Raw genomic sequence first — 25,721 nt, 5'->3', positions numbered from 1 at the left:
TTTCTGCCTCCATCGAAAATGCAGCCGCCGCAGCCGGGATTCGAACCCGCAACATGCGGGTCAGCAGCCGAGTACCTTAGCCACTAGACCACCGCAACGGGGCACCTAAGTTTTGATCTCATAACAGCTTTCACTGTAAAAAGGCTCAGAAAAGCCGCTCTTCCAGCGTTCACTGTGACAGTGCTGGGCCCTCCGTGCAGGCCTGGTGGTTTATTTAATTTCCCAGCTGATGACATTCATACCTGCCAGGTTGGCAGCACAGGCATTAGGGAGATGCAACCGGGGGGAGGAGGGGGGGGGGGGGGTCACGGAGGATGGAGTTTTTCACACGTTTTTTTCTCAAGATTGAGTTTTTTTGGAGTTATCATGGCACAATAATGGTATAGTTTTGGTAAACCGCCAACAACCTACCCCGCTGTGGTCACCACCACCAAATCTTCGACGTGGCTTTTTCGAGAAGTCCTTCGAGCACTGTTGGACATAACAATGTTCACCGCTGCCACTCCAACACTTTGCCAAAAGAATGTTTTTTTTGCACGGAGAAACTGCCTGTGAAGTCCAACCTTGGCGCCATGCTAGTCCAAGCTGTCACTCAAAGATCAGTCCAAGCTGTGTCACTCGCAGTTACATTACTGCCCAATTTTCGTTGTGGCAGATTTGGCCCTCTTCAAAAACTCCTCAGAATATACCTGTGAATAACACGGTCCGCGGCTATGACATTTGGCCTGAAAGTAGTTGCCCAAGTGTCTTGTCTGGCATGGAAGCGCGGAACTCTGTTCGAGTCTTCCTCACAATGCTGAACTGCCGCTTGCATTCAGCATTGCTGTGCAATACTAAAAGGATTCCCAGCATCACTTGAGCAATGCGACTGAATTTCATAAGTCCATCTACGCCTTTCAGCAGCGAGATTTTTCTCCACTGCACATCGGCCCGTTCTTCTTCCAGTATATTTGTAGGAATTTTGAGAGACTGCATCTTCACAAATTCCATTTCCAGTGCATTAATAGCTTGATCTCAGGTCTCTTACTCGTTTTGTGGCAATAACGCTGGAAACCGCTCAACAAAGAAAAGGACATTCTTAAATGACAGGTTACCATAGCTTCAATATCCGCAACATGTGCATTGATCAAAGCCTCATTTCTAAAAGGAAATTTGAGGTGCATGTAGTCGCATGCAGCAACCATGTACCTTCTAACAGCCTCAAAAAATTCCTTTTTGTCACTTTTTGTCACTCTTCAACAACACACTTAGCTTGGTGTCCTATTACCAAGTCTTGGTCATTCTTTTGCACATTTCTGCTGTGGTAGTCTATCAAACAGATGTCATTGTGCTGCTTTAGCAGTGCTGGCCTCACAAACCTTGAAAGGATGTCCTCAAGAAGGTCAATCAATCAATCAAAAAATCTTTTATTTTCACCATTTTATAGAGAGGTGAAAAAGGGAGAACTGGAGAAAAAGCCGATAGTTCTTCGGCTTGACAAAGCTCCGGTCCCCCAAGCAGACAGTGGTGAAGTTTGTTTCAAAACAGTAGAAGAAAGCATGCTACAAAGTATAAAGCATTAAAGCAATAATAACATTTCAACTGAATATGAAATAAACATTGCGATGAAGGAAGAGAAATGTATAAATTAAAAACAACTATACAGCCACTACAAAGTACAACCGCGAAACACTTTTTTTTTATAACATAGAAAATTACTATAACAGCAGCATGCTATCAACAACTGGTGGTTTTTTTTTTTTCTAATCCTATGTTAATGAGCCGTTACAGGAACCTTGTCCAACATAAGTTGGACAAGGTTTAGAAGTATAGGCTGTAGCTTGTGTATCAGGGGTGCCTGTGCTTGCAGGCGGCAGTTGACTGTCTCAAAAGCAGGAATAATGTTATTTAAAAACAGACAGCAAGCTTTGCTAAGCTCCGAGCTCAAGAACACGAACAGTCGTTCCTCACGTGTTATGCAAGTTGATCCAGTCTTGCACACATCAATAGCCTTCACTTTTTTCACAGGCACAGGTGTCGATTCAACAGACTTTTTTTCTCTTCTGTCTGAACTGGTGCTGCTCAGTGTCTTCAGTTTGTGCTGGCATTTTGGGAATGTCGTAGTAGGTCAGAGATTGGGACCCAGTAGAGGCATCTCTTTTCACTTCTTGAAGGAAAAAACTCAAGAGCGGTGCCCACTGATATAGGAGCCTTTCCAGGCATTTTCCCAGCGAAAGCCATCTGGTTGGAACGTGCTTTAGAATCTTGCGAAACTCCTTATTGTACAGTTCGTGAAACTCTTTAAGCGAACTTTTACTTTTAAAACTTCTTTCTAAATAATAAAAAATGTCCACAAGGACTTCGTCCACCTTCGCTGGGAGACAAGAAGCTGCCTTTTCAGCCGCAATGTGTATTAAATGGCATGGGCATCCAATTTTCACAATGCTTTCATAGGCCTCGGTTAGCGCTGCCGTTACGCCATTCTTATTGCCCATCATCACGTTGGCATTGTCACAACAAAAAGCTATGCAATTAGACTATGGCACATTCAATGACGCAAAACTGTCCATAATTAACTTGGCGATGTTGCGCCCCGTTGAAGGGCCTTCCAGGGTGCTTAAAGTAAGCAGTTTGCTCTCGATAAGGCCCGATTTTTTCGCAAAGAAGGTGGCCACGATGGGGTACAGCTGTGCCTAGCTGTCGTTCGAGCCGTCGGTGGCAACCACAAAAACTCGTCTTTTCAAGGCACTCACCACACACTCTTGTGCATGGCCTGCCATTTCGCCGACAATCATTGTAGTCTTAGTTCTAGCACAGCCATAGCGCTTCGCAACATCCAATTTTGGAAACATCTTCCACAGCGAAGGGTCCCACATGGTCGGAGACACTCAACAGAATGCTGTGCTCAAGCAGAAAAGCGGTACACAAACATTCCGTATGTATCACATCATTGTGGCTGTCTTGCTTACCGAAAAATTGTTGCATTAGATGCTGTTTCTCCTGGCACTGAACATTGTTGGTGTACTTCTTCGACGAAACGTGCGCAACCACGTCAGTCCTGCCGCCGTGGGATATACTGATGTTGCACTTACAGATGGTGCAGAATGCATGGTGCTCACCTTTTCGCGAGGCGATAACACAACCGAAATCTGTCGTATACTGCTTCAAGAACACCTGAAGATATTTTTTTCGCTCCTTGCTGAGTGCCATGGCAGACAGCAACGCGACACAGCACTAGCCACGCTAACAGCGCTCGCGACACAAGAACACAAGCAATGCTCAGAGAAAGAACGGCAAGTCGGTGTGCCAGCGGTGTCAGTGCTATCACTCAGCGACATCAGCGTGGAAAATACAGCAGAATCTGACGCTAGCACCACAACACCTGCCTTGCGCCTCATAGCTCACAGAGCGGCGGCGCTGCATTCACATACTCGGAGAAGTACTGGCAGGCTCGCTCACTTTTGCGACGGCTCCGCTTGGTCGACTAGGCACATTCGAGCTCTTTAAAGATGGCGATGACAATCGGCACTCCGCGCTCCGCGTGTGTGCATTCGTGCTAGGTTGCCAAACTAGAGCCCACTTTGAGACAAACACGCAGGCACTTCCAGGATATTTCTATCTCGGTCGTACAATCATACAAAGCGGTCAAAATTCGGGAGTCTCCCGGGCAAATCGGGAGACCTGGCAGGTATGCTGATGAGTGACCATCACCAAGCCGCTCAAGGAAGAGGAAGGAGAGTTCTTTTTGGTGCATGGTCCAAATACTACACATGGAGCATTGCGGAAGCAACGACGACCGCATGCAACAGCCCGGACCCCTAGAGTGCTCCACACTTGAAACAAACAAAGGCAGCATAGACAGTTAGTTACCCGCAGTGCATTAAAAGAATTTCCGGAATGTGTGGGTGTGCATAATTGATAAAATAAACACAAAAGAAAAACAAGAAGACCACGCAGGCATGCTTATGGGATCACAGAATACGAACTTACATAAGTTGAACAAGAACAAACAGCTTCTTTTTTTATTTATTTACCAAATCATTATTTGTCAAGTACACGATCAGTACTACACTTAAAGAAGAATTGGAAACAGTATGCCTCAGATGGTTTTAAGAGCAACACGAACACTACGTACATCGATAACGGGAGCGTGTGCCAAAATCACGCCGTGTAGTCGCGAATTTTTTACAAAATTTCGCAGATGACAATGCACCTTCAAAGGACCTATGCTGGTGAATTCATTCTTTCAGGAAAATTACCGAAGAGAGAAATGCTGACACACACCTCGTCCAGCGCCAAACTCAACGAAGCAGGAGTCACCGGTCAGCAGGCCCCAACTCTCAGCCAAGCTCAGCAGCGCCGCCTTCTGGAGCAGGTGTTTCTCGGCAACAGCGCAGCCAGTCAGCTTCTCGAGTTCCGTGATGAATGCCCTGTGGAGACCCGCATACTTCTCCGGCAACGCCACGTGACCTGCGAACGAGAAGCATTGTTGTTTTTTTTTTCACAACAGAGAACTCCATTTGTTTCAGAGATGTGTAAACACAAGAAGGAAGGCGTTTGTGGTATCCTTCCTAATCGGGTCTGAGTTTTCAAAACGAGTTTACTTATGTGCGAGAAGAGAAACCAAGTTTGCCATTAGAGGAGTCAAATCCGCTATATCCATGATAGGCACAGGATGGAATACCGGTTGCGCTACCATTGTAGTTTCTTCGAGTAGAGTTTTCTTGGTACGTATGTACGTCTATTTGTCGACTCCCGGGAGCAAGTGTCTACGTTCCACTTATTTGCTCAAAGCCATCACGTAGCACGTGGACTTCAACAAGTGATGGGTAAACCTTCACATGCTGCGCAAAGCCAGTGAAATTGCTCAGACAGACAGCCATTGTCAAACAATGTCTGTGCATAAATTGACCTACAGAGTCTGTGTAAGTTTAAGGCACGTCTATCATTGCGATAGGAATTATAAGGACGTTTTCGGCGGATTATTTGCCATTGCCTTCACATTCCAAATATGTATATGTATTTGTATGTATAAAAAAGACACAAAGAAAAACCTGAAATTTTAACTGGTTTAGCAGTGATATGATTTTGCAAACCTCGGATCGAACTATGCGAAACAGCAGGCGCTAAGGCTTACACTAGCGGTGGCTTTGAGGCTCATCGCACCATTGTGCAGGAGAGAAACCTGGAGAGGTGAAAAGCGCGCAGTGATGAACTGGTGTTTCTTAAACTGGATTCACACGATGGACGTGATCGGGACGTTTATAGATGACTATATATATATATATATATATATATATATATATATATATATATATATATATATATATATATATATATATATATATATATATATATACATACATATATATATCTAAGAAAAAATAGAGTACGACGCACGTTGGTTTTGAACGGTATATTCTGATGATGTTTCGGCTGGTGGACCAGCCTTTGTCAAAGTAATCATATATATATATATATATATATATATATATATATATATATATATATATATATATGGGAAAGAAGTGTATACCTAAGGGCTCGTTTTTCCGTGTTTTGACACAATATTAATGAGATCTAACAGACAGTAATGCCAAGGAATGTACAGGGGAAGTTATTTGAACCAATGGAATGTAAATAAGAAGAAAGAAAGGTGGGTGAAAGAATAACCAGAATGGTTATTCTTTCACCCACCTTTCTCGGCTTAATTTTTGAAACGTAGCTTTGCACGTAAAGCTGTGGCGTACATATTGTTGCATAGTATAGTTTGTCTGTAAGATATGCGCAAAGTTTCAAAAAAGTAGTTGTTCAAAGGAGGAAGAAGTTTCATCTAAACAACCAGTAAGAACCTTGCATTTTCCTCACCTTTACTCCATAGCACGTCAACGCGAGGGTCTAGCGGAGGCTTTTCGGACGCGAATAATGCATGTCACACAACTGCTTGTTACTTGTTTTAGTAAAGTGCTGAATATAAAGCCAAAAAAGGGCAATAGCGTCTATTTATTAGAACGATGTCTTCCCCCTTGGACCATAGTAGGGCAGATTAAATGGAACCGCTTTTCAGTCCCAAAGGCAGAATTATAATGCAGTAGGTGGCCTGCAATACAAAACTGCTGTGTTGTGTTTTGGTTCTGATAGTTATTGCACATTGTTTTAATAATATTATTGACATAATTTAAGTGTAGTTTACTTAAGGTCTCTTCGTGATGTTTCAGGTACAGAACGATGCATGATTTTTTACCACTGGTATACATAATGAAATGATTTATCCTAGACACATGGCAGATGATTTGATATTGTGCCCATAAATAACACTTCAGTCAGCATTTCCAGAGGGATCTTAGCATCTTCATCCCCCTCTTTCAAAATGGTCTGAAGATGCTGAAGATGCTTTATTTAAAAGCAGCCGTCCTGTAGTGGTAACAGGCTTTCAACATTTTCAACATGCTAGGAACACTAAAAAAAGATGAAGTAAAAGTACACATCACAACAGGAAATGGCGAATTAAGTGTTAAGTGCACACATTATTGAAATCATCTTCATCGTGTGTACCTGGGATACATCATTTCATCATGCACACCAGTGGTAAGCGATCATGCATTGCCCCATACCTGAAACATCATAACAACAGCTTAAATGAAATATTTTTACGAGAAGGAGAAACTTGGAAGAGTACACGCAGATCTGTAGAGCTGGTTAAGCAAGCAGTGCCACAGATACACATTAGCTCGCGCCAGTCAATGTGTGTTCACACCAAGCGGAGCACGCAAACGAGCTAGTGAATTTTCGAAGCCGTGAGGGAGGCGAGCACGTGCAGCTGTTCAGACCAATCGGGTTGCCTTCTCACCATTATGCCACGGGCACGAGGCAACCCACGAATCCACGGTAGGCATGTCGCCATCTTCCAACACGGTTCGCTATTCTAAAACTCCATAATGAAGCCTACAAAAAAAAGGGTAACCGCGGCAAGAAGGCAGGCTGGTCGAACCATGAGCGTAGCCTGCGAACGTGGGTGCTACAACAGTGGGCCGAAAGAAGAGGCCTGTCTACAGTGCAGCAGCACCTGAAGACGAAGGCTCTGGCAGCGGAGACTAAACCTGAGGGGTTCAATGGTGGTCCGTCGTAGTATTTCGACTTTATGCGGGAGAATCAGCATGTCATGCAAACCTGCACTATAGTGTTCCAGAAGCTACCGGACTTTCAAGCGCAGCTGGAACACTTCAGCTCATTCGTCAGAAAGGAAATTGCAAAGAACGTCAGCACGAGCCAAATCGTCAACATGGATGAAGTACCATCGATCTTCGACATTCCGCTCATGAGAAGTGTCGCCAAGAAAGGCCACAAAACTGTGACGGTGAAGACAACTGGCCACGAAAAGTCTCACTTCACTGTTTTGCTCGCCTGCTGCGCTGACGGCATCAAGTTGCCTCCCATGCTTATATTTAAGCGAAAAACCTTGCCGAAAGATATTTTTCCTCCTACGGTGGTGGTGAATGCGAAGAGTTCGATGGACGAGAAAATGATGGGTGTGTGGCTTGACCGCTGTTTTTCACGTTGACCCGATATATTCTTTCACCTGAAGCCAGAAATACTGGTGATGGACAGTATGCGGGCTCATATCACCTACATCGTAAAAAAAAAAGAGCAGTTCGAAGCATTGTGTGCCTGTAATCATTCCTGGCGGCATGACCAAGTTGCCTCAGCCGCTCGACATATCTGTCAACAGCAGCTTCAAGGCCATTCTGCGACGTTTGTGGGAATCATGTATGTCGGAGGGAGAGCATAGCTTCACTAAAATGGGTCGCATATGAGACGCGCTGAGTTTGGCGAAGTGGCGAAATGTTTAAATGAAACCAGGCATTTAATTTCTGACAAGACAGTTGTGGCGGGCTTTCGCAGGCCGGTTTGATCCCCTGCGTGGCCGATGTTGAGACTGATTTGAGCGAATCGGAGGACGACAGTGACGGGAAAGCAGAGCTACAACCCGAAATAGCTGCACTGTTTGTGAGCGACTCGGAGGCAGAAGACTTTGATAGTTTTGATTTATTGAAATAATAAAAATACTTCTCACCGAAAATATTGTTATTATGTTTGTTGGGAGGCGCTCGCATGCGTCTGCTAACAGCTGGAAACTTGCAAAAGCGGCGGCCGCAAGCATGCATCTTTTCAATGCTTTCTCATTATGCGACACTTGTTGGCTGGATAAGCAGATGGGACATGTACACCGGTATGACTTACATACGTCGCACCATATATAGTAGCAGCAGAACGAAAGCAGTGCGAATAACAGAAGAAACTACGGCTGCCATTGGCTCAAAGATGGCAGACACATTTTGGTTCTACTGGGCCCCGCTATGTGGCACGAAGTGTCCAGTTTACTAGGCGAGAATTGAATTTTTGAACTACTTGTGCCATTCCCCATAGTAACGTCCGGCGGTTATTTTTTTCTTTGAAGCGAACAGAAACGATCAAACAGCATTTTATTACATCTCTTAATGCACGGAAGGCTCTTTAATTAGGGCAGCTAGTTCGATTACTAGTGATTATTTGTAGACGGTTCATCTGACGTCATCGGGATCATTTTGGGAATGTCCTATTGTAGTGCATGTATTCACATGCTCTCACCCTAGTTTCTCGGTAAGTAGGGCACTCCTGCTGATAAAATTGCCACACTCCTTTCCTCAAGTTTTGATATCACCCCGTGGCACTACGTTCAGCACAAACCTCACCTACGATGTTCAAACAGCTTCGAAGTTTTAGTAGATTGTTTTGTTAAGATTACGCCCACTTCTGGAACATCACAGATTATCACAGAATATTCGATGCCAAGGGTATATATGCCGACACGCTTCGGTGCTTCTCAGTTGATCGACAGCCGACGCTGCATTTGCCCCTATTAGTGCAAGTGTGCTACTGTAACTAGACCTGTGCGCCGGTACCGAAATTGCCGGTGGCGGCCTGCCGGTATTTCTACCTTTGGCAGTGGCGTGCCAACGACGCAAAGTCCATCGGATCGACGGGGGCATAGCGCAGATACGGGGGAGGGAGTTACGATCACAATTCAAGAGTTAGTGAGAATAGCAACTTATTTTTTGAATTTTGAAAAAAAAAAACTGTTTTTCTGAAAGGGTGAAGCACTTGAAGTGAAAGCAGCATGTCTCAACGTTCCTCATTTACAAATACCTGTCTTTCGGTTTTCGCGACATAGCAGGTCGTACAAATGTTCAGCACCTTCAAAAATACAACTTGACAAAATACATGTTAAACCGTTAATACATGTTAACTGGTTACCTGCCACTAATCCTCAAGAGAAGGGTATGTAACAGTGACATCTTGTTGGTAGCTATTTATGGAGTCGAAACCTGGAGATTTACAAAGAGGGTTGAGCAATTCGAGAATGCAGCGAGCGATGGAAAGAAAAATGATAGGTGTAACTTTAAGAGACAAGAAGAAAGCAGAATGGATCAGGGAACAAACCGGTGTTAAGGATATCATAGATGAAATGAAGAACAAGAAGTAAACATGGGTCAGTCACGTAGACAACCGCTTGTCATTAGGGCAACTGACTGGATCCCAGAGAAGACAAACATGCGAAGTGGAGACAGAAAGTTAAGAAGGCCGATGAGATTAAAATGTTCGCAGGTATACTGTGGGAGCAGAAAGCCCAAGACCGGGTTGATTGGCGGATCACGGGAGAGGCTTTTGCCTTGCAGTGGGTGTAGTCAGGCTGATGATGATGGTATTCACGCAATTCTTTTTTTCCAATTGGTTTGACTGAGTGTGCACAAGTGCCCATCATTCTCATTCTAAGAATGCATGTTCTACTGATTGATTGATTGATTTGTGGTGTTCAACGTCACAAAACCGCCGTATTGGAGAGCTGCGAAAATTTTGACCACCTAGGGTTCTCTAACGTGCACCCAAATCTGAACACACGGACCTACAGTATTTTCGCGTCCATCGAAAATGCAGCCGCCACAATCAGGACTTGATCCCGCGACCTGCGGATCAGCAGCCCACTACCTTAGCCACTAGACCACTGCGGCGGGGCAATGCACGTTACGCAGAAAAGCAAACAACAAACAAAAGAAAATGAAAACAATTCTTAATTGATCTAATGCGCACAAGATTTAGAGAATAAAATGAACGGGTACGGTGAGCAGAAGATGCAACGAAGGATATGGGCGCTATAACACTGGAACCAGAATTAAACTATCTTATCTATGCAAGAGGATCACAAGATTGCAAGTGCGCCTATGTATGACAGGGGCTGCAGTGATAAAACATGCGCACGCAAAGTAACGTAAAAGACTGATTAAAGAGATGAAATACAAGCAGTATTGCTTTTTTTACAGCTTCTCAGATAGCTTTGTCATGTCTGTGGTCAGGTCACCAAACAACCAACGCTTATTCGAGTTTCGCCAAAATCTCATGCACTGTTGTTTGAAGCGCTATGCTGAATGGATATCGTAATACCTTACAGTAATATTTGAGAAATCGCTCAATACCCATTCTTCACCTTTGGACTGGCGCAGGGCAGTTATCATACCGGTATACAAAGAAGGTGATTGAAGACTTGTAAACAATTACCGCACCATTTCACTCGCATGTGCGAGTTGAAATATTTTGGAGCACATCATCGCAAAACACATTTCACAATTTCTTGAACATAGCAACTTATTATACTCATTCTACCATGGCTTCTGAGCTGGACTATCGACAATTAAACAGTTAATCGAAGTTCTTCATGATTTTGCGGCAGCTTTAGACAATAAGCAACAAATTGACGTGATTTGTATAGACTTTGCAAAGGCTTTTAATAAAGTGACTCATGATAAGCTCATTCTTAAGCTTCAAGAAATTGGTATTTGTAGAACATTAGTAACTCGGATAAAAGAATACTTGGGTAACCGAACACAGACGGTATGTTTAAATGACAGCTTCTCACGTTCACTCGAAGTGTTCTCGGGTGTTCCCCGGGGTTCGGTCTTGGGCCCTTTGTTATTTCTGATGTATATCAATGATACTTTTTCAGTGGTTGAACACCCGGTACAAGTAAGACTTTTTGCAGATGACTGCTTAATTCATTCTACTGTAACGAGCAAGCACGATCAAGTTAGCATTGGTCATTGCTTGGAAAAATTCAGCTATTGGTGTAACGATGAGATATGAAAGTAAACTACAAAAAATCAACATATACACATGACTAAAAAACAGATGTTATGCCCTTTCAATATTCTATTGACGGGAATTTACTCCTCGATGTTTACCAATTTAAATATTTACGAGTCACCCTTACTCAAAATTTGGCATGGCATACATATATCGACATGTGTGCTTGAAAGCGAACCAGAGACTAGGTTTCTTAAGACAAAAACTACATCAGGCTACGTGAGATATAAAGCTTGAAGCTTGCAAAACCTTCATTAGACCACTACAAGAATATCTCTCAGTCGTGTTGAGTCCTCATCAAGACAGCCTGAAAACAAAATTAGAAAAAGTTCAACGCCGTGCCGTCCGTTTCATATGCACGAATTACCACCGGTTAGATTCTGTCACGCAGATGTAGGAGTACTGTGAACTGGAATCACTTGAAGCACAAGGACAAAAGAACCAGTTGAAAGCTCTTTTCAGTATACTGCAAGGACAACTACAAATTAACAAAGATTTGTACTTAAAAGTGCCAGGGAAATGAAGCAGTCGGTTGAATCATGACTGTGTTTTAGTATCGTACTCTTGTCGGAGTGATGTGTTTTGTTATTCTTCTTTTCCAGCTGCGATTGAGCTTTGGAATGCGTTGCCAGGCATTGTAGTAAATGCAAGCGATCTTTGCCAATTCGAAAAATTGTTGGACATGTATTTGAGGGATGGAGCTGTCAAATGATTGACCTGCATGTTTCCTTGGTTTGCGTTTCTTTGTTTTCTTTCTCCCAGCTGTGTTTATAATGCGTATCCAGGCACTGCTATAAATGCAGGCTGTGTTTGCCTATTTGAAATGTGTTACACATGTATTAATTGATTGCCCTACTACCTGACATAGATGTATTTTGGTTGGTTAGTATTTGGTTGTACCCTCCCTGCAAGAGTCCTCAAGAGAGGGCTGACAGTATTATGAAATAAATAAATAAATAAGGCTTCCGTGTGGGAGCCGAAACGTGTTTTCTGTGTTTTTTTTTCTTTTCAAACTTTTACTTTGGTTAACACAATGCCTCCATGTTTTTTTACCTTCAACCAAGTGCCTAGGCACTATAACTCTACTTTTTTACATTTAGATAAACGCCTCTCAAATTCGTTTATAATAAAATGTGGTGGGCTTGAAAAATGCCTGGAACGAACTGACCTGCATTTTCGTTAATGCAGCCAGATCTTGCACACAAATTTTTATTTCCAAGAAATTTTCATGGCAACCATACAAATGGAAGAAACAGTCGAAATGTGAGAGACTTGGTAGGTATGTGAGGATGGTAGGTATGTGAGGACAATATAGCACAACGCCGTTTTTGTGCCTCTGGGACTAGCTACAGCAATGCACCGTAGCCAATCGTGGAGGTCACGCTATTTTACTAATTTTCTTTTTTTTTATTGAAAATAAAATATTTTTTCTAAAATTTCAGGCAAGATTTGTAAAATCGTAAGGGTGGTTGAAATTCGTACATCTTATGAGAAAATAGGAAGAGTTGGCAGGTATGGGCATTGGACAGTAGAGTCACAAAGATCGAGACTGACCAACTTAAAGGTTTACAATCAGCCGAGGCTACTCGGGCCCAAGTAATACCCAAGGTCAGGATCGTGCAGAAGGCGACATCCCGTAGCGTTTCTCAGAAGAGGGCTTTTGAGGTGCCCAATAATAATGGGACATCTTAAGAAATTGATAATTTGGCCGTGGAACTGCCTGGGCTTCCAATCAAAGAGGACAGCCCTACAGCAGTATATCGAATCTCAGCCAATCCGACCACATGTTATTATGCTATAGGAGACGCTTACGGAAATAGTGAGCCTGTTGAGCTACACCCCTCACGTCACGAAACCTCCAGATAGCCGCGGTATCTGCACTTTTGTGTCTGAGAAGTACACTTACATAAAGCACAATTTGCACATAACATATAGCAAGATTGAACACTCTCTTCTAGAAATTATACCAGGCAGCAAGCTTAAAAATAGCATTTTCATACTCCACATATGTAGCTCTCCAAGAGGCAGGTACCATCACTTCACCTCGTTGTTATCAAAAGTCGTTTCGATCGCTAGAAAAGCGGACGCACCGATAGTGATAGCGGGAGATTTCAATGCACCCCATCATGCTTGTGGGTACCTCACACCACTGCCAAGAGAGCCGAGCTCTGGCAAGCAGTATCAAATCTGTATCTGACTTTAGTCACTGATCCCACGTTTTCTACCTGCACCAGAAATCCTTCCTCTTGGGATATCACCCCATACTTCATCTTTGTCGCAACCACGGGAACACCCCCTGCTGCAGGAGACCAAATCCAACCAGACGCGCTTGATAGACAGAATACTCCCCTCATAAAGGAAGGTTCAATCGGATATGAAAATAATGAGGTGTCTGGCACAGACATACACCTCCCTTTGGATACAGCCCAGACCTCTTCTGGCTACGCGCAATACACAAGATCACTAGGCTTCGAATTGGACAAGCTCTTCCAGGAAGCAGAGGTTTGGACCACTTTAAACTATCTCAACATGAACTCTGCCCTGCGCCAGGACGACATTAAAAACAAGACACTTTGCAACTTAGACGATGACTTTGTCACCATCCTCGCCAAAGAAATCAATCGTATTCGGGAGTCGGGGACTTTCCCTGATCATCGGAAAATGACGTCAGTTATTCTCATCCCCTAACGTGGCCGGAGTCCCAGTTATAGCAACTTACAACCCATTTCACTGACATCTTGTATAGGCGAGGTCGCCAAGCCTGTCATTAACGATCGAATATCGAAGCACATATGGAAGACTAACCTGTTCCCATACAATATGACAGATCATGAAAATGCTAAAGCATCACTTCATAGATCAGGAGACGAAAGAGGTTGGAACCATTCTCGGAATTAGTCTTGAAAAGGCCTTTGACAATGTCTCATACTCCCACATACTTGCCTCCATCTCTTCCCTCAACTTAGAAGCCAACTTTTACAAGTTCACCAGCTCGTTCCTCAGGAATAGAAAAGCTAGGAGATCTCAAATCTAAGCCCTATGATCTAGGCAGTGATCCCAATGGGGACTGCCGATTTGGAGAAATTTTTGGAGCAGTCAAATTTTAGTTCTGGCGCTTTTTGGAGCAGTAAAATTTCAGTTTTGGAGCATTTTGGAGCAAGTAATATTGTAATTAGAAGCATCTTGGAGCACTAAAATATTATTTTTGGAGTAATTTGAAGCAGGTAATCTTGCAATTAGGAGCCCCTTGGAAATGTAAAAGTCTAGTTCTGGAGCATTTTGGAGCAGGTGATCATGCTATCACAAGCATTTTACAACAGTAAAAATTTAGTTTTGAAACAGGCAATCTTACTATTACGAGCACTTTGGCATAGGTATAGGTCAAGCGTCATTATAACGAAGTTGAAGGGGGAGTCATATTTACTTTGTTATAACTATTAGTTCATTATAGCCAAAATACATTTCCACCGACAATTACCCAGCAAGAGAGAATGTACTCACTACCGAATATTACAGCAGCCCATCGTGCCAATAAAAACGGCCGTCAGAAGGCAAAAAAAACTAGCAAAATAATAAAGAACCATGCACCTTTATTTCCACCAAATTCGACACACCAGCTGAAAGATCACTTAGAAGAGAAATAGTCAATATTAGACATTTACCGACTCCTCCTCACACGAATGACTGCTTTTTAAGCTTCAGCAGCAATTTCGAGTCCGTCTTTGTCATAATCATAAGCACCAAAGAAGCGGCGCAGCAAGTCTGTCCCATCCAGTGCTTGCGCAGGCTTTGGTATAGCGAATTCGCTACCATTACGCTCATGGATATCGAGGCATTCCTCATTTTCCTCATGCACGCCCGTCACCACGCGCACGATTTCCGCATCTGACAACTTGTTCGTTGTCACCAGGTCTGTATCAGCACTGGCGTACGTGCTGGAAGTAGAAAGTGTTGCAGTTAAACACAACGCCGGCGTCATGGAGAGCATCCCACTATGTCTGGGCCTGGTCGCCCGCGGCATCCTTACTGGCGACACCACTGAAATCTTCTACTACTTTTTTTTTCTCGACACCGTACTCAACAATTTTCAACATTGTTGTTTTCTGCTCAATTGTTATGTTTTTGCTGTTACGTTCACCACTGCTGTTGTCCATCTCGTGTCGGGCGGCGACACTAAAAGAGGTGGTGTTGCTCTTCCACAGCGAACGACAAGAAACAAAGCCACAATCTCTGCCGTCCCAGTGCGGAGCTGAAGGGGAGGAGGAGGTCAGATGCACGGGTGGGTCAGTGAGTTCTACAGGGAAGGGGCGGAGAGGGTGTCAGGGAAGACCCGCTAACCGACACCTTGCCCCTACTTACGCTTTTGGATCTCTCCAGTTTTTTTTTTTATTATTATTATGCAGACCCCCCCCTCAACCACATCAGCTCGCTCCCTCCCCCCCTTCACCTGTTGTCGCATGCCCTATTGTTTTTCTTTCTATCTGTACGCGGCACGTCATCCGTCTTCTTTATCTGTGGGCCACAGCATTGTTCACGAATGCCAGTGTAGAGACATTCCAGCTGATAACCACACAGCGAGCGAAGGTCACGTATCTGCCTGCCCCCACCGACAATTGCTTCCTGCAAATACAAAACTTTTAAGACCCAACGACATGCATGCTATTTTCAAGCAACAATGACAGGATTTGCTGTTGCGTAGGGTCATTCGTTGCCAGAAAACCAGAAAAAATCCCTTATCACCAAAAAAGACCGTGACCATTTCCACAACATGGTAGCACCCCCGATTCTCGCTTTGCTTGTTTAGTACTTCCCATGTATAAGTGAGGCAGTGGCCCTATTTTGTCGTTAATCTTGTTATCGACGCTTTGTTTTGATGTTTCGGGGGTAGCTTGCTGCAATGTTGGTTACTGCTACAATGACAATTGTGCTGTCCTTCGAGGCTGCCGGGAAGTTGGCAAAGTGCGTCGTGCCGCACGCTTCTGGGCTCCCCTCGAGATCACGACAGATAACACTGTTGCGGTTAAACGATTGCGAGAAAATATACCCACAAAATGCTTTTGCAGCATGCGCAGGTGGCGCGAAAACAGCTAGCAAAGTATAGTGCCATCAATCACCGAAGATAAGTGCAGGGCAACAAAGAACCTGTTTCCAAACAGTCTATGCGTATACGAGAAACTAAGCGACCCAACTTTTTTTTTGCAGTACAGTATTTTTTGCTCATCCTGAAAAAGTTTTCATAAAATCTGCTCCGCATAATAAAAGCACCTCGAAAGTTGCTCAAACTTTTTTTAGAAAAAAGTGCGTTCATTACATCAGTAAATATGGTATTCTTTGCTGCAACCAAGTTACGTTTGCAAACGGGTTTCGTTTGTGATTAGAGTACATATATATGACGTGAGTAAACCAATGCAGAACTAACACCACTGCAATCACTATCAGGAAAAGTGACATATCTCTAGCCTTCTGCAATAGTTACGCTCGTCAGAGCTTTGGTTGTGGTTCTGCCACAAAATGAGGTTGAATTTCATGGCTCCGCAAAAATACTGGTGGCCAATATTTCAAAGTAGCAATGGCCTGTTCGCAGGAAGGTAAAGAAAAATTCTTTCGAAAATTCCTTGAACATTGACAAAATGCCTGATGTACCTAGCGTCGAAGCTCTCTTCTGTAAAACCTATCACGGAAATTTTACGTTCGTTATTGGCGTTGTGTACAGGCCACCCTGCTCATAATCCATCGATCTCATTGAATTACAAAATTACATGACCATTCATGTAAAACGAGAGGATAGAGTTATTTTGGCTGGTGACTTTAACGCACCAACCATAGATTAGTACTTGTTGACTATTAACAAGCAATACGACAAAGTAGGTGAAGCAAAACCAGAAAAAATCACTTCTCCCAAAAAAAGACCGTGACGATTTCCACAACATGGTAGCACCCCCGATTCTCGCTTTGCTTGTTTGGTACTTCTCATGTATAAGTGAGGCAGTGGACCTATTTTGTCGTTAATCTTGTTATTGACGGTTTCTTTTGATGTTTCGGGGGTAGCTTGACTTCATATTTGCAATTATAGACTTCGTATTTACAATTGATTTATTACAAATTCTTGATGGTCACTTGGTATTAACAGCCCTAAATATTTGTACTCAGTTACCTCGCTAAGGTGTTTGTTTTTGTAGCCGTAATAGTAAGTTAGGGGCAATTTTTTGCGAGTAGTTTTTATTGCTACTGTTTTTTCAAGATTAAGATACATCTGCCAACTTTCACACCATGATATAACCTTCTCAAAAACTTGATTTAGGAGCCGCTGGTCATACGGGTTTTTAGCTTTGTGGTATAGAATGCAATTATCGGTGTAAAGTTTAATTTTTACTGGGATGTCATCAAGTATACCATTTATGAAAATAAGGAAAAAAAGGTGGTCTGAGAACCGAACCCTGCTGGACACCATATGATACTGAAATTCTACCCAAGCAATGTTGATTAAAAGAAACCATTTCTACATGACCGGTTATGTATGACGAAATCCAGAATATTAGCTTAGCCTTTCGAAGTACCAAATTTAATTTATAAAGCAGTTTATTATGAGAAACCGTATCAAAGGCCTTGCAAAAGACCAGCACCAGGATACAAGGTCAAACTAGGTCTATACTTGTTTTTCATTCGTGGCTTTCCTGCATCATCTGTTACATGTGATATTCATCCTGGCATTTTTGATCACGAAATGGTATTACTAACACTTTCTGGTGTACCAATAAATGAATATCGATCATTTCGTAACTTTCCAAAGTTTTCCAGGGCAGATGATGTTTCAAAAATAGATACATTGTCTTTACATTTTAACACATTTGCAAGCAGTGATACCAGTGTAAACAATCGTTGGGACCACTTAAAAAGCATAATTATGGAATGCATAGACCATATTGTACCACGTATTATCAAGAAACCAAAAAATGGAAACCTCCTGGATAACTAGGCCTACACTAACAAAAGAAAACTTAAAAGGTTAAAGAAAAAGGTCGCTTCAACAGACGCTCAAAAGCGAGTAATATCTCTTTTAACCCTTAAAATTCAAAGTGAAGTTTCAAAAGATAAACAAAACTACCATAGTGTACTACTACCACGCTTTACCTCAACATCCCCAAAAAAATTCTGGTGATTGATTTCCCCTTCATCTCAATCTTCCATGGCTTTTGAAGTTGACGGTTCCATTACTCATGACAGCTTAAAGATTGCAAACGCATTCAATGCTCAATTTCAATCTGTTTTCACCAAAGATAACAATTGATTGCCTGATTTCAGTCTTTCTCTTCCACCAGTACCAGACATCATCATTAGCGAAGAGGGAATACTCAACTTGCTCTAGAATATAGATATAAAAAATCATGTGGTCTCGATAACATTCCTAACGAATCTTTCAAGTGGTATGCAGAGTGGATAGCTAAGCACCTTCATGAATTATTTTCCAAATCATTGCAGGACGGTGAGGTTCCTCTAGACTGGAAAACAGTCAAGATTACACTGCTACGCAAAAACGGGAGTAAATCTACAGTTATAAATTACCGCCCCATATCACTCGTTTTGACAGCTTGCAAACTAATGGAACACATAATACATAAACACATCTCAGTATTTCTCGAAAAACAAAATTTCTTCACCAAGGGACAACATAGTTTCTGCAAGCGCTTCTCTACACAAACTCAATTAGTAGAAACTATACATAATTTTGCGGCATCTATTAATAATGGAAATCAAATTGACGCTATTTTGCTGGACTTTCGCAAAGCCTTCAATACGATTTCTCATAATAAAATCCTTTATAAATTAAATTGGGTACTTTGAAAGGCTAAGCTAAAATTCTGGATTTCGTCATACATAACCGGTCATCTACAAATGGTTTCTTTTAATCAACATTGCTCGGGTAGAATTGCAGTATCATCTGGTGTCCGGCAAGGTTCAGTTCTCGGACCACCTTTTTTTCCTTATTTTCATAAATGGTATACTTAATGACATCCCAGTAAAAATAAACTTTACACTGATGATTGCATTTTGTACCCCAAAGTTAAAAACCCGTATGACCAGCGGCTCCTAAATCAAGTTTTTGAGAAGGTTATATCATGGTGTGAAAGTTGGCAGATGTGTCTTAATCTTGAAAAAACAGTAGCAATGAAAATTACTCGCAAAAAATTGCCGCTAACTTACTATTACGGCTACAAAAATAAACGCCTTAGCGAGGTAACTGAGTACAAATATTTAGGGCTGTTAATAACAAGTGACTTTGAGTGGAATGAGCACATTGACCAAGTCATAGCTCCCGCACAACATAAGATTTTTTTTTTCTGCAGGGCACTGAAACTATCCACGCCCACTGTACATCTCCTTGCATACAAATCCTAATTCTGCCCATGTTAGACTATGCTGTAATTATCTCGAACCCATACACTAAAATAAATATAGATAAACTGGAATTGATTAAGCTTTCTATATAATCGCTAAGACGTACATCAGTAACAGACCTGTTAACCAGAGCCCAGCTTCAACTTCTATCCACTAGAAACTGTCATTCACGCTTGAAGTTGCTTTACCAAACATCAATGGGGCATGTTAAAGTCGATGCCGATTCCATCATGCCACTCACCTCTCTGTACAGTATAAGAAAATGGCATAATAGAACACTAACACCGCATCAAACATGAAATATAGCGTTTGAATATTCTTTTTTCTCCGGGATGGTGAATGATTGGAATTTACTATCAAATGAGCAAGTGTTGCAGTCTTCACTGGCAAGTTTTACTTCTAGCCTGTGCTCATGATTCTGGTTCTCATATATATACGCAAACCTTGTTAAGTAAAATTGACCGGTAAATAGATATAACAAACTAAACTAGTCTATCAAATAGCCGTTGTGTGATAAGTATAATGTTTTTTGTGGAGCTTGATGCTTGTTTGGCACGGCTCTTTCAGAACTCCCGCACCAACCTTACAGCCATGCCACACGCGGCCGAGAGAGCCGTCCTCCTCACACAGCCAGCAGAGAGGATTGAGGGAGCGCTCAGCGGGTCACATGACCGAGAAGTGGCGCCGTGGTGCAAAACTATTTCCCTCTCACTTAAGAACACACGATGGGGAAGCTTCAGAAGACTTCCATTTATTCACAAATCAGGGGACATCCGTGATTTATTGAAGTAATAGGGGATGCTCGTCTGCCTTACAGCGAGTCAATCGATTTCGCATGCAGTTAGCGAAGCAAGGTAGTGCGCGGGTAAGTCCAGCACCAACGCTCTCTAAAAACGACGGCAACGACTGCGTCGCCGCTGCTACCCTCTGCACCAAGAAAGGAGGAGCGTCTCCACGCTGAGAGAAGCAGATCGGTATTAGAGAGAGAGTTTGGCTCTGCGCGACAGCTTTCTTTTTTTTTTCTCTCTTTCCGTGCACGGTCTTGAAAGGAGAAGGGTCTCTACGTGCAGAGAGGGAAAAGAGAGAAGTGCAGCACAAGCGCGTCGCAGATCGGCATTTGAAAGAGAGCAAATAATCCAACACAGCCTTTTCTTTCCTTTTCTTCTTTTCCTTCTTCGCCCGCAACATTGAGAGGTGCCGCTGCGGGATCGGGCATGGTGCTGAGAGCATTTTCAGAGCGCAGTATGTTCGAATTACCGTCGCAAGTGCTCGCCCGTTCAAATTAGAAATTACAGGGCATTTTTGCCCATTGGAACACACATAGCTTTGACGGGACCACAGCGTGATTTCGAATTACACAGAAGTTCGAATTGATGAGATTTTACTCCGTTTATTTTCCGTCGCACGCGTGGTCACGTAGCGGTACATCACGCTGCGATGCGGTTTTCGTCTTTCCATGCTTACAGGTGTGCGCCCATCTGAGTATACGTTGCCACAAACAAACGATGGATATAACGAAATAAATATGGCTCCCCTTCAACTTCGTTATAACAAGGTTTGAGTGTATTACGTTTATATGTTCACATGGACACTTGGTACGAGTGCACATTTATACTTGAATGCCTTTGCGTGTATATTGCTTTATTTAGTAATGGTTATTTACCTCCACTCAATAATTTGTTCTTATGTTCACGTAATTGCATTAAGGATGGTTATATATGTATTTGTATGCATGTGTATGTGTATGTTCAGATGTGTAATCCGCATTTCATTTCTTGTTAGGTTACTTTCTGTTTTAGGTTATATGAATTATGTGGAGAGCTATGCCTACACTTGTTCTGCACATTTCGTTGTACCAGATCCCACATTGTTCATCTTTTCACCCTATAAAAGTCACCACTAGGAATTGTAGTATTCATAAATAAAAATTAATAAATTCTCTCATTGAACTTGACTGCTGTCTCCAGGAATTAAAACATTAGTAATATTATTTAAATACTGCTGCAATTGCAGTGTCTAGCGATTTCAAGATTTCTGACATCGTTCTGGGAGCTACATAAAACTGCCCTGCGAGCCACATGCGGCCCGCGAGTTACAGCTTGCGGACCCCTGAGATAGACGGTTTAGCGCAGTTTGGCACAATTTACGTCGATTTTATCATGTTGGCACAAAAAGTCTCGTTTGGCGCACTTCGGCGCAGTTGGCGCAAAAGTGGGATCCCTGTGTGCGTTTCTTCGGCACCCCGCAGGGCTCAGTTGTCTTCCCACTGCTGTTTAACATTGCAATGTGTGGTTTTGCTGCCAAGTTCGCAAACCAAAAAGGCATCAAGTTCGCCATCTACGCAGATGACATCACTATATAAAGTGTTGGTGGCTCGGAGGGCTCTGTGGTGAGCTTTCTTCAAGAGGCCGTCGACTGTGTTGAAGTCTACATAAAGGAAATGGGCCTCAAGTTCTCGCCGTCAAAGTCCGAACTTCTCTTATATCAACCCACAAGAAGGGGACCCAAACCAAAAACTGAAGACCACTGGCCGACATCAACTTTAGGCTGCACACGACTTAAGGGCAGTATATTACGACGGTGAACTTCGTACTCGTTCTGAGCATGATCATCGAGGCGAATGCACAGAATGACCACACGATCGACCGTCTTACTTCCAAGGCGGAAGGGGTCATCCGACTAATCTCATGTATTTCAAACAGTTGGGGTGGTTTTCGAGAGGACAACCTCTACAGACTGTTCCATGCATTCTTGAGCCACTGAGCTATGTCGCACCTATGCACAGGTGGCAACTCTAAGAGAGAAAAAAATTGAACATACTCATAAAGAAAAGCATCAAGAAAGTTCTTGGCATTTCTATGGTCACAAGCACTGAGAACCTTACGAAACTTGGAGTCCACAACACACTTAAAGAAGTTATCAAGGCTCAACAAACGGCACAGGTTGCAGGCTTTCGATCACATCAGAGGGGAGAAAATTCTGATTGACACTAGGGTCAACGCCCCGATGCTCGAAGTGCAAAATACACCACTTAATGATTTTATGCACTCTCACATCAAAATGCGTCCCCTTCCACGAAATATGCACCTAGAGTACATTGTAGGCAGGCGTGTCGCTCGAGCCTCTTCTCTTTTAGATCACGCTCATGCCCACTTGTCTGCTTCATGCTTTGTTGACGCTGCCTAGTACAGCAGTTTTGCTCACTTTGCAGTAGTATCCATAGATACTAAGGGTCAGATTTTATACTCAGCATCGGTTCAAACCATTTCTTATTACAAAGCAGAAGAGATGGCCTTCACACTAGCTCTCCTTGATACACAAAGAACAGATATTTATACGGGCTATAAATCCACTGCTAGGATTTATAGCCCGTATAAATATCAGCGTGGCGCTCGTCATATCGAGACCTCACAGGCTAGGCCTCTCGGTCTCCACATGGGAACGGCCCACGATTCTACCCCCATAAAACGGGGGTGGAATCCTTCGAGATCCCAATAAAGTTTTTAATCCATCCATCTTTTCTCTTCTTTTCCTTATCATAACCACTTAGAGAGAAAAGACCACAATCTTGTCACAGATTTGTTATAAAATAAGAAAAGTCATAACCGAATCTTATATAGTGACACAGGCACATGCCATGGAAACTATCAGCACACCATGTATTATTAATTCTCTTCACTTTCTGATGCGCATACCGATGTGAATACTTCCTTTCTTTATCTTGCGTCAGGTTTGTTACGATGCCTTATATCTGTGTATATATGAAAGGAAAATGTCTGAAAATGCCATAATAATTGTCCGCCTGCACTTTACATTTGTGTTGTGTTCCAATCAGTCCCTGTACAGTTAAAAGCGTGTTTACCCAAAAGGGTATGAGTACGCACAGTCAGAGAAAGGTGTTTTACAGCTGCAACGCCAAAAAAAGGTTATTTCCCTAGAAGTGGATGCTTTCCAGTGCCACATGACATGCAGTAGCGTTGCTGCACTTTGTGCACAGCACTGTGTCACACTAAGCACAACTCTTACCACTGTAGATTTCATCCACCTTGCGAATGATCTCCCAAAGTCTTTCATCACTCACGTTCTTCAGCTGGATCTACAATGAAAGTAACAGGAAAGAATCAATCAGTTATAAACCTTCGGGAAAAGACTAGGTTTTTAAGTAAATATCACGGAAGTATTTCGGAACAATGCCCATTCAGACATCGCAGCTTTAGACTTGGTGTACTCATAAACTCACACATGATATGATAAAAAATGGTTACTGCATAAAGCCTCTAGGAATGTTAGTTCAGCACTGTGTATGTGTCCTCTTCTCGTCCCGTTTTCGGCGCTGTTTAATTCTTCGTAAACCTCTAGGAATGACAAAGAAAAAACACAATGTTCTCGAAAATATTGTAGTCAAGATGGCTTACGATTCTGCTACTGAAATGACAGTGTTGTTCACTGAGGAAAAAATTGAGTCCAAGTGCACATTACTAATGAATCAAGGCACAGATATGCTCCAATGAAATGAGTTGAAAAATTGAAATGAAATGCTCCAGTGAAATGTGCTGTGTTTCTTCTCTTTGCGTAGGGGTACAAGCTTCCAGGTTCTTAGTACTTTAAAGTGAGAGATGCACACTGGCCCAAGCACTATCTCCAACTTCATACTACTGTAAAGTCCCGAGAAATCACCCCCTCGACGCTGAAAGATAATCTGGAAGGGGGCCCTTGCTTGGTCTCGGACACTGATTCAATATAAAAGTGCCTTTAAGAAAAATGCACACCTGTGTTTCTAATGAAATGCTGTATTGAATACACACGCATTTACTGTTTTACAGACCCGAGGAGAATCCTTGTGTGAAATTTCAAGTGTTATGACAAGGCGGGAAAGATGTTCTACAAATGTTCAGACAATTTGTGACAACTCAAAATGCAGCCTCGGGGCATCACACAATAAAAGTGTTAAAAAAATCTTGCGCATATATAAGGACTCTCAGAACTTTGGTTCCAAAAAACTATTGCTGTAGAATTTCGTAGTGGAGAACAGGTTGAAATAATTGCGGGAGGGGAGGGGTGCTTGTTCTGTATTTTACAGTGCCCACTCGCGATTGAAGTTGGAATGGAGGCACTAGCATGTGCTTTTTTCATAGCATTGCCAGGGCTGCACAAGAGGCCCATTGAATGTGACTACCCGTACAACCAAGGAACGCTTGCCACCAATTCAGCTGCTCTATCTGCGAGTGTTCTCTTCGCACTATTTTAACTGTGCAATACTTTACAGTAAAAATACACACCTTGGAAAACATTTTAGTGTTTTAACCAATTTTGACTAAATATCTGCAGTCCGAACAAAGTGGACACTTATTACAGTTTCTTATGAGAGATTATGCTTTGAATTGCAGCCCGAGTCATGCAGTGAAGTTCATACATGTACAGCTTACTCACCGCCACCTTTATTTAGAAATAGAAAGACAGGCTGCTGCTTGAATTGTACAGGAAAATAAAGGAGGAGGTGGGGTAATTTGCCATGTCTGTTACAGGCAGGTGTACTTGCTGCCAAGGACCTCAAAAGAGGATAAGTGACAGTGGTGGAAATGAATCTGCACTCCAGCCAAGTGCACAACGAGCTAAGTCAGGAACATTATTGAAACCAAACATAAGATAAGCATTTTAAAAACTGCTAATTAAGCATTGTCTTGGCTTCATCATCCAACATGTGGTTGTTTTGAGAATTTTTTTATTTTTTTCCTGCATAAAAAACCTCAAGCTGAGCGTTCTGTTGTTATTAGAACATATGTTTGCAGGAGCTTATTTTGCTGCAATCTTGGATAGGATATTTAGTAAAAGTGCTCAGTGGCATTAATGTTTATCTGCTTCCTCGTTTGGTTTTAAGATGCACTTTTTTCTAGTTTGCACTTGTTTCTGATTGCAGAGAATTCATATTGATCCTTGAGGTGTGTAGTAAATAACAAGCAACTTTTTCAGGCAACGCTACTTTATCATTTTCGGTGATATGTAGGGTTTAACATCTCAAAACCACCATATGATTATGACAGATGCCTAATTTTACATTTTCTTGTCAGTAACACTTATTAAACATTTATTTGTCCTGAAACATTATTTCTTTGACAGTATAGCTGCATCACTGCTACACAATTATATAGAATTAGTTCGTCTAATGAAGA

The 25,721-nt window shown here is 42.5% G+C and overlaps 1 protein-coding gene across 2 annotated transcripts in view; it reads right to left on the bottom strand.

The window, feature by feature from the left end:
• The window catches only part of LOC119167709 (tRNA:m(4)X modification enzyme TRM13 homolog), a 423,312-nt gene that overhangs the window by 294,578 nt on the left and 103,013 nt on the right, over positions 1–25,721 (bottom strand). For both annotated transcript variants that reach the window (XM_037419234.2, XM_037419235.2), the window contains exons 5-6: positions 23,578–23,647; positions 4,264–4,449 (exon numbers count right to left, since the gene is read on the bottom strand). In XM_037419234.2, the coding sequence (XP_037275131.2) occupies positions 4,264–4,449; positions 23,578–23,647 (256 nt within the window). The remainder of the gene's footprint in view (positions 1–4,263; positions 4,450–23,577; positions 23,648–25,721) is intronic.

Source organism: Rhipicephalus microplus, chromosome 6 (genome assembly GCF_043290135.1).
Source record: "Rhipicephalus microplus isolate Deutch F79 chromosome 6, USDA_Rmic, whole genome shotgun sequence".
NCBI lineage: Eukaryota > Metazoa > Arthropoda > Arachnida > Ixodida > Ixodidae > Rhipicephalus > Rhipicephalus microplus.
This window is presented reverse-complemented; position numbering and strand designations above follow the sequence as displayed.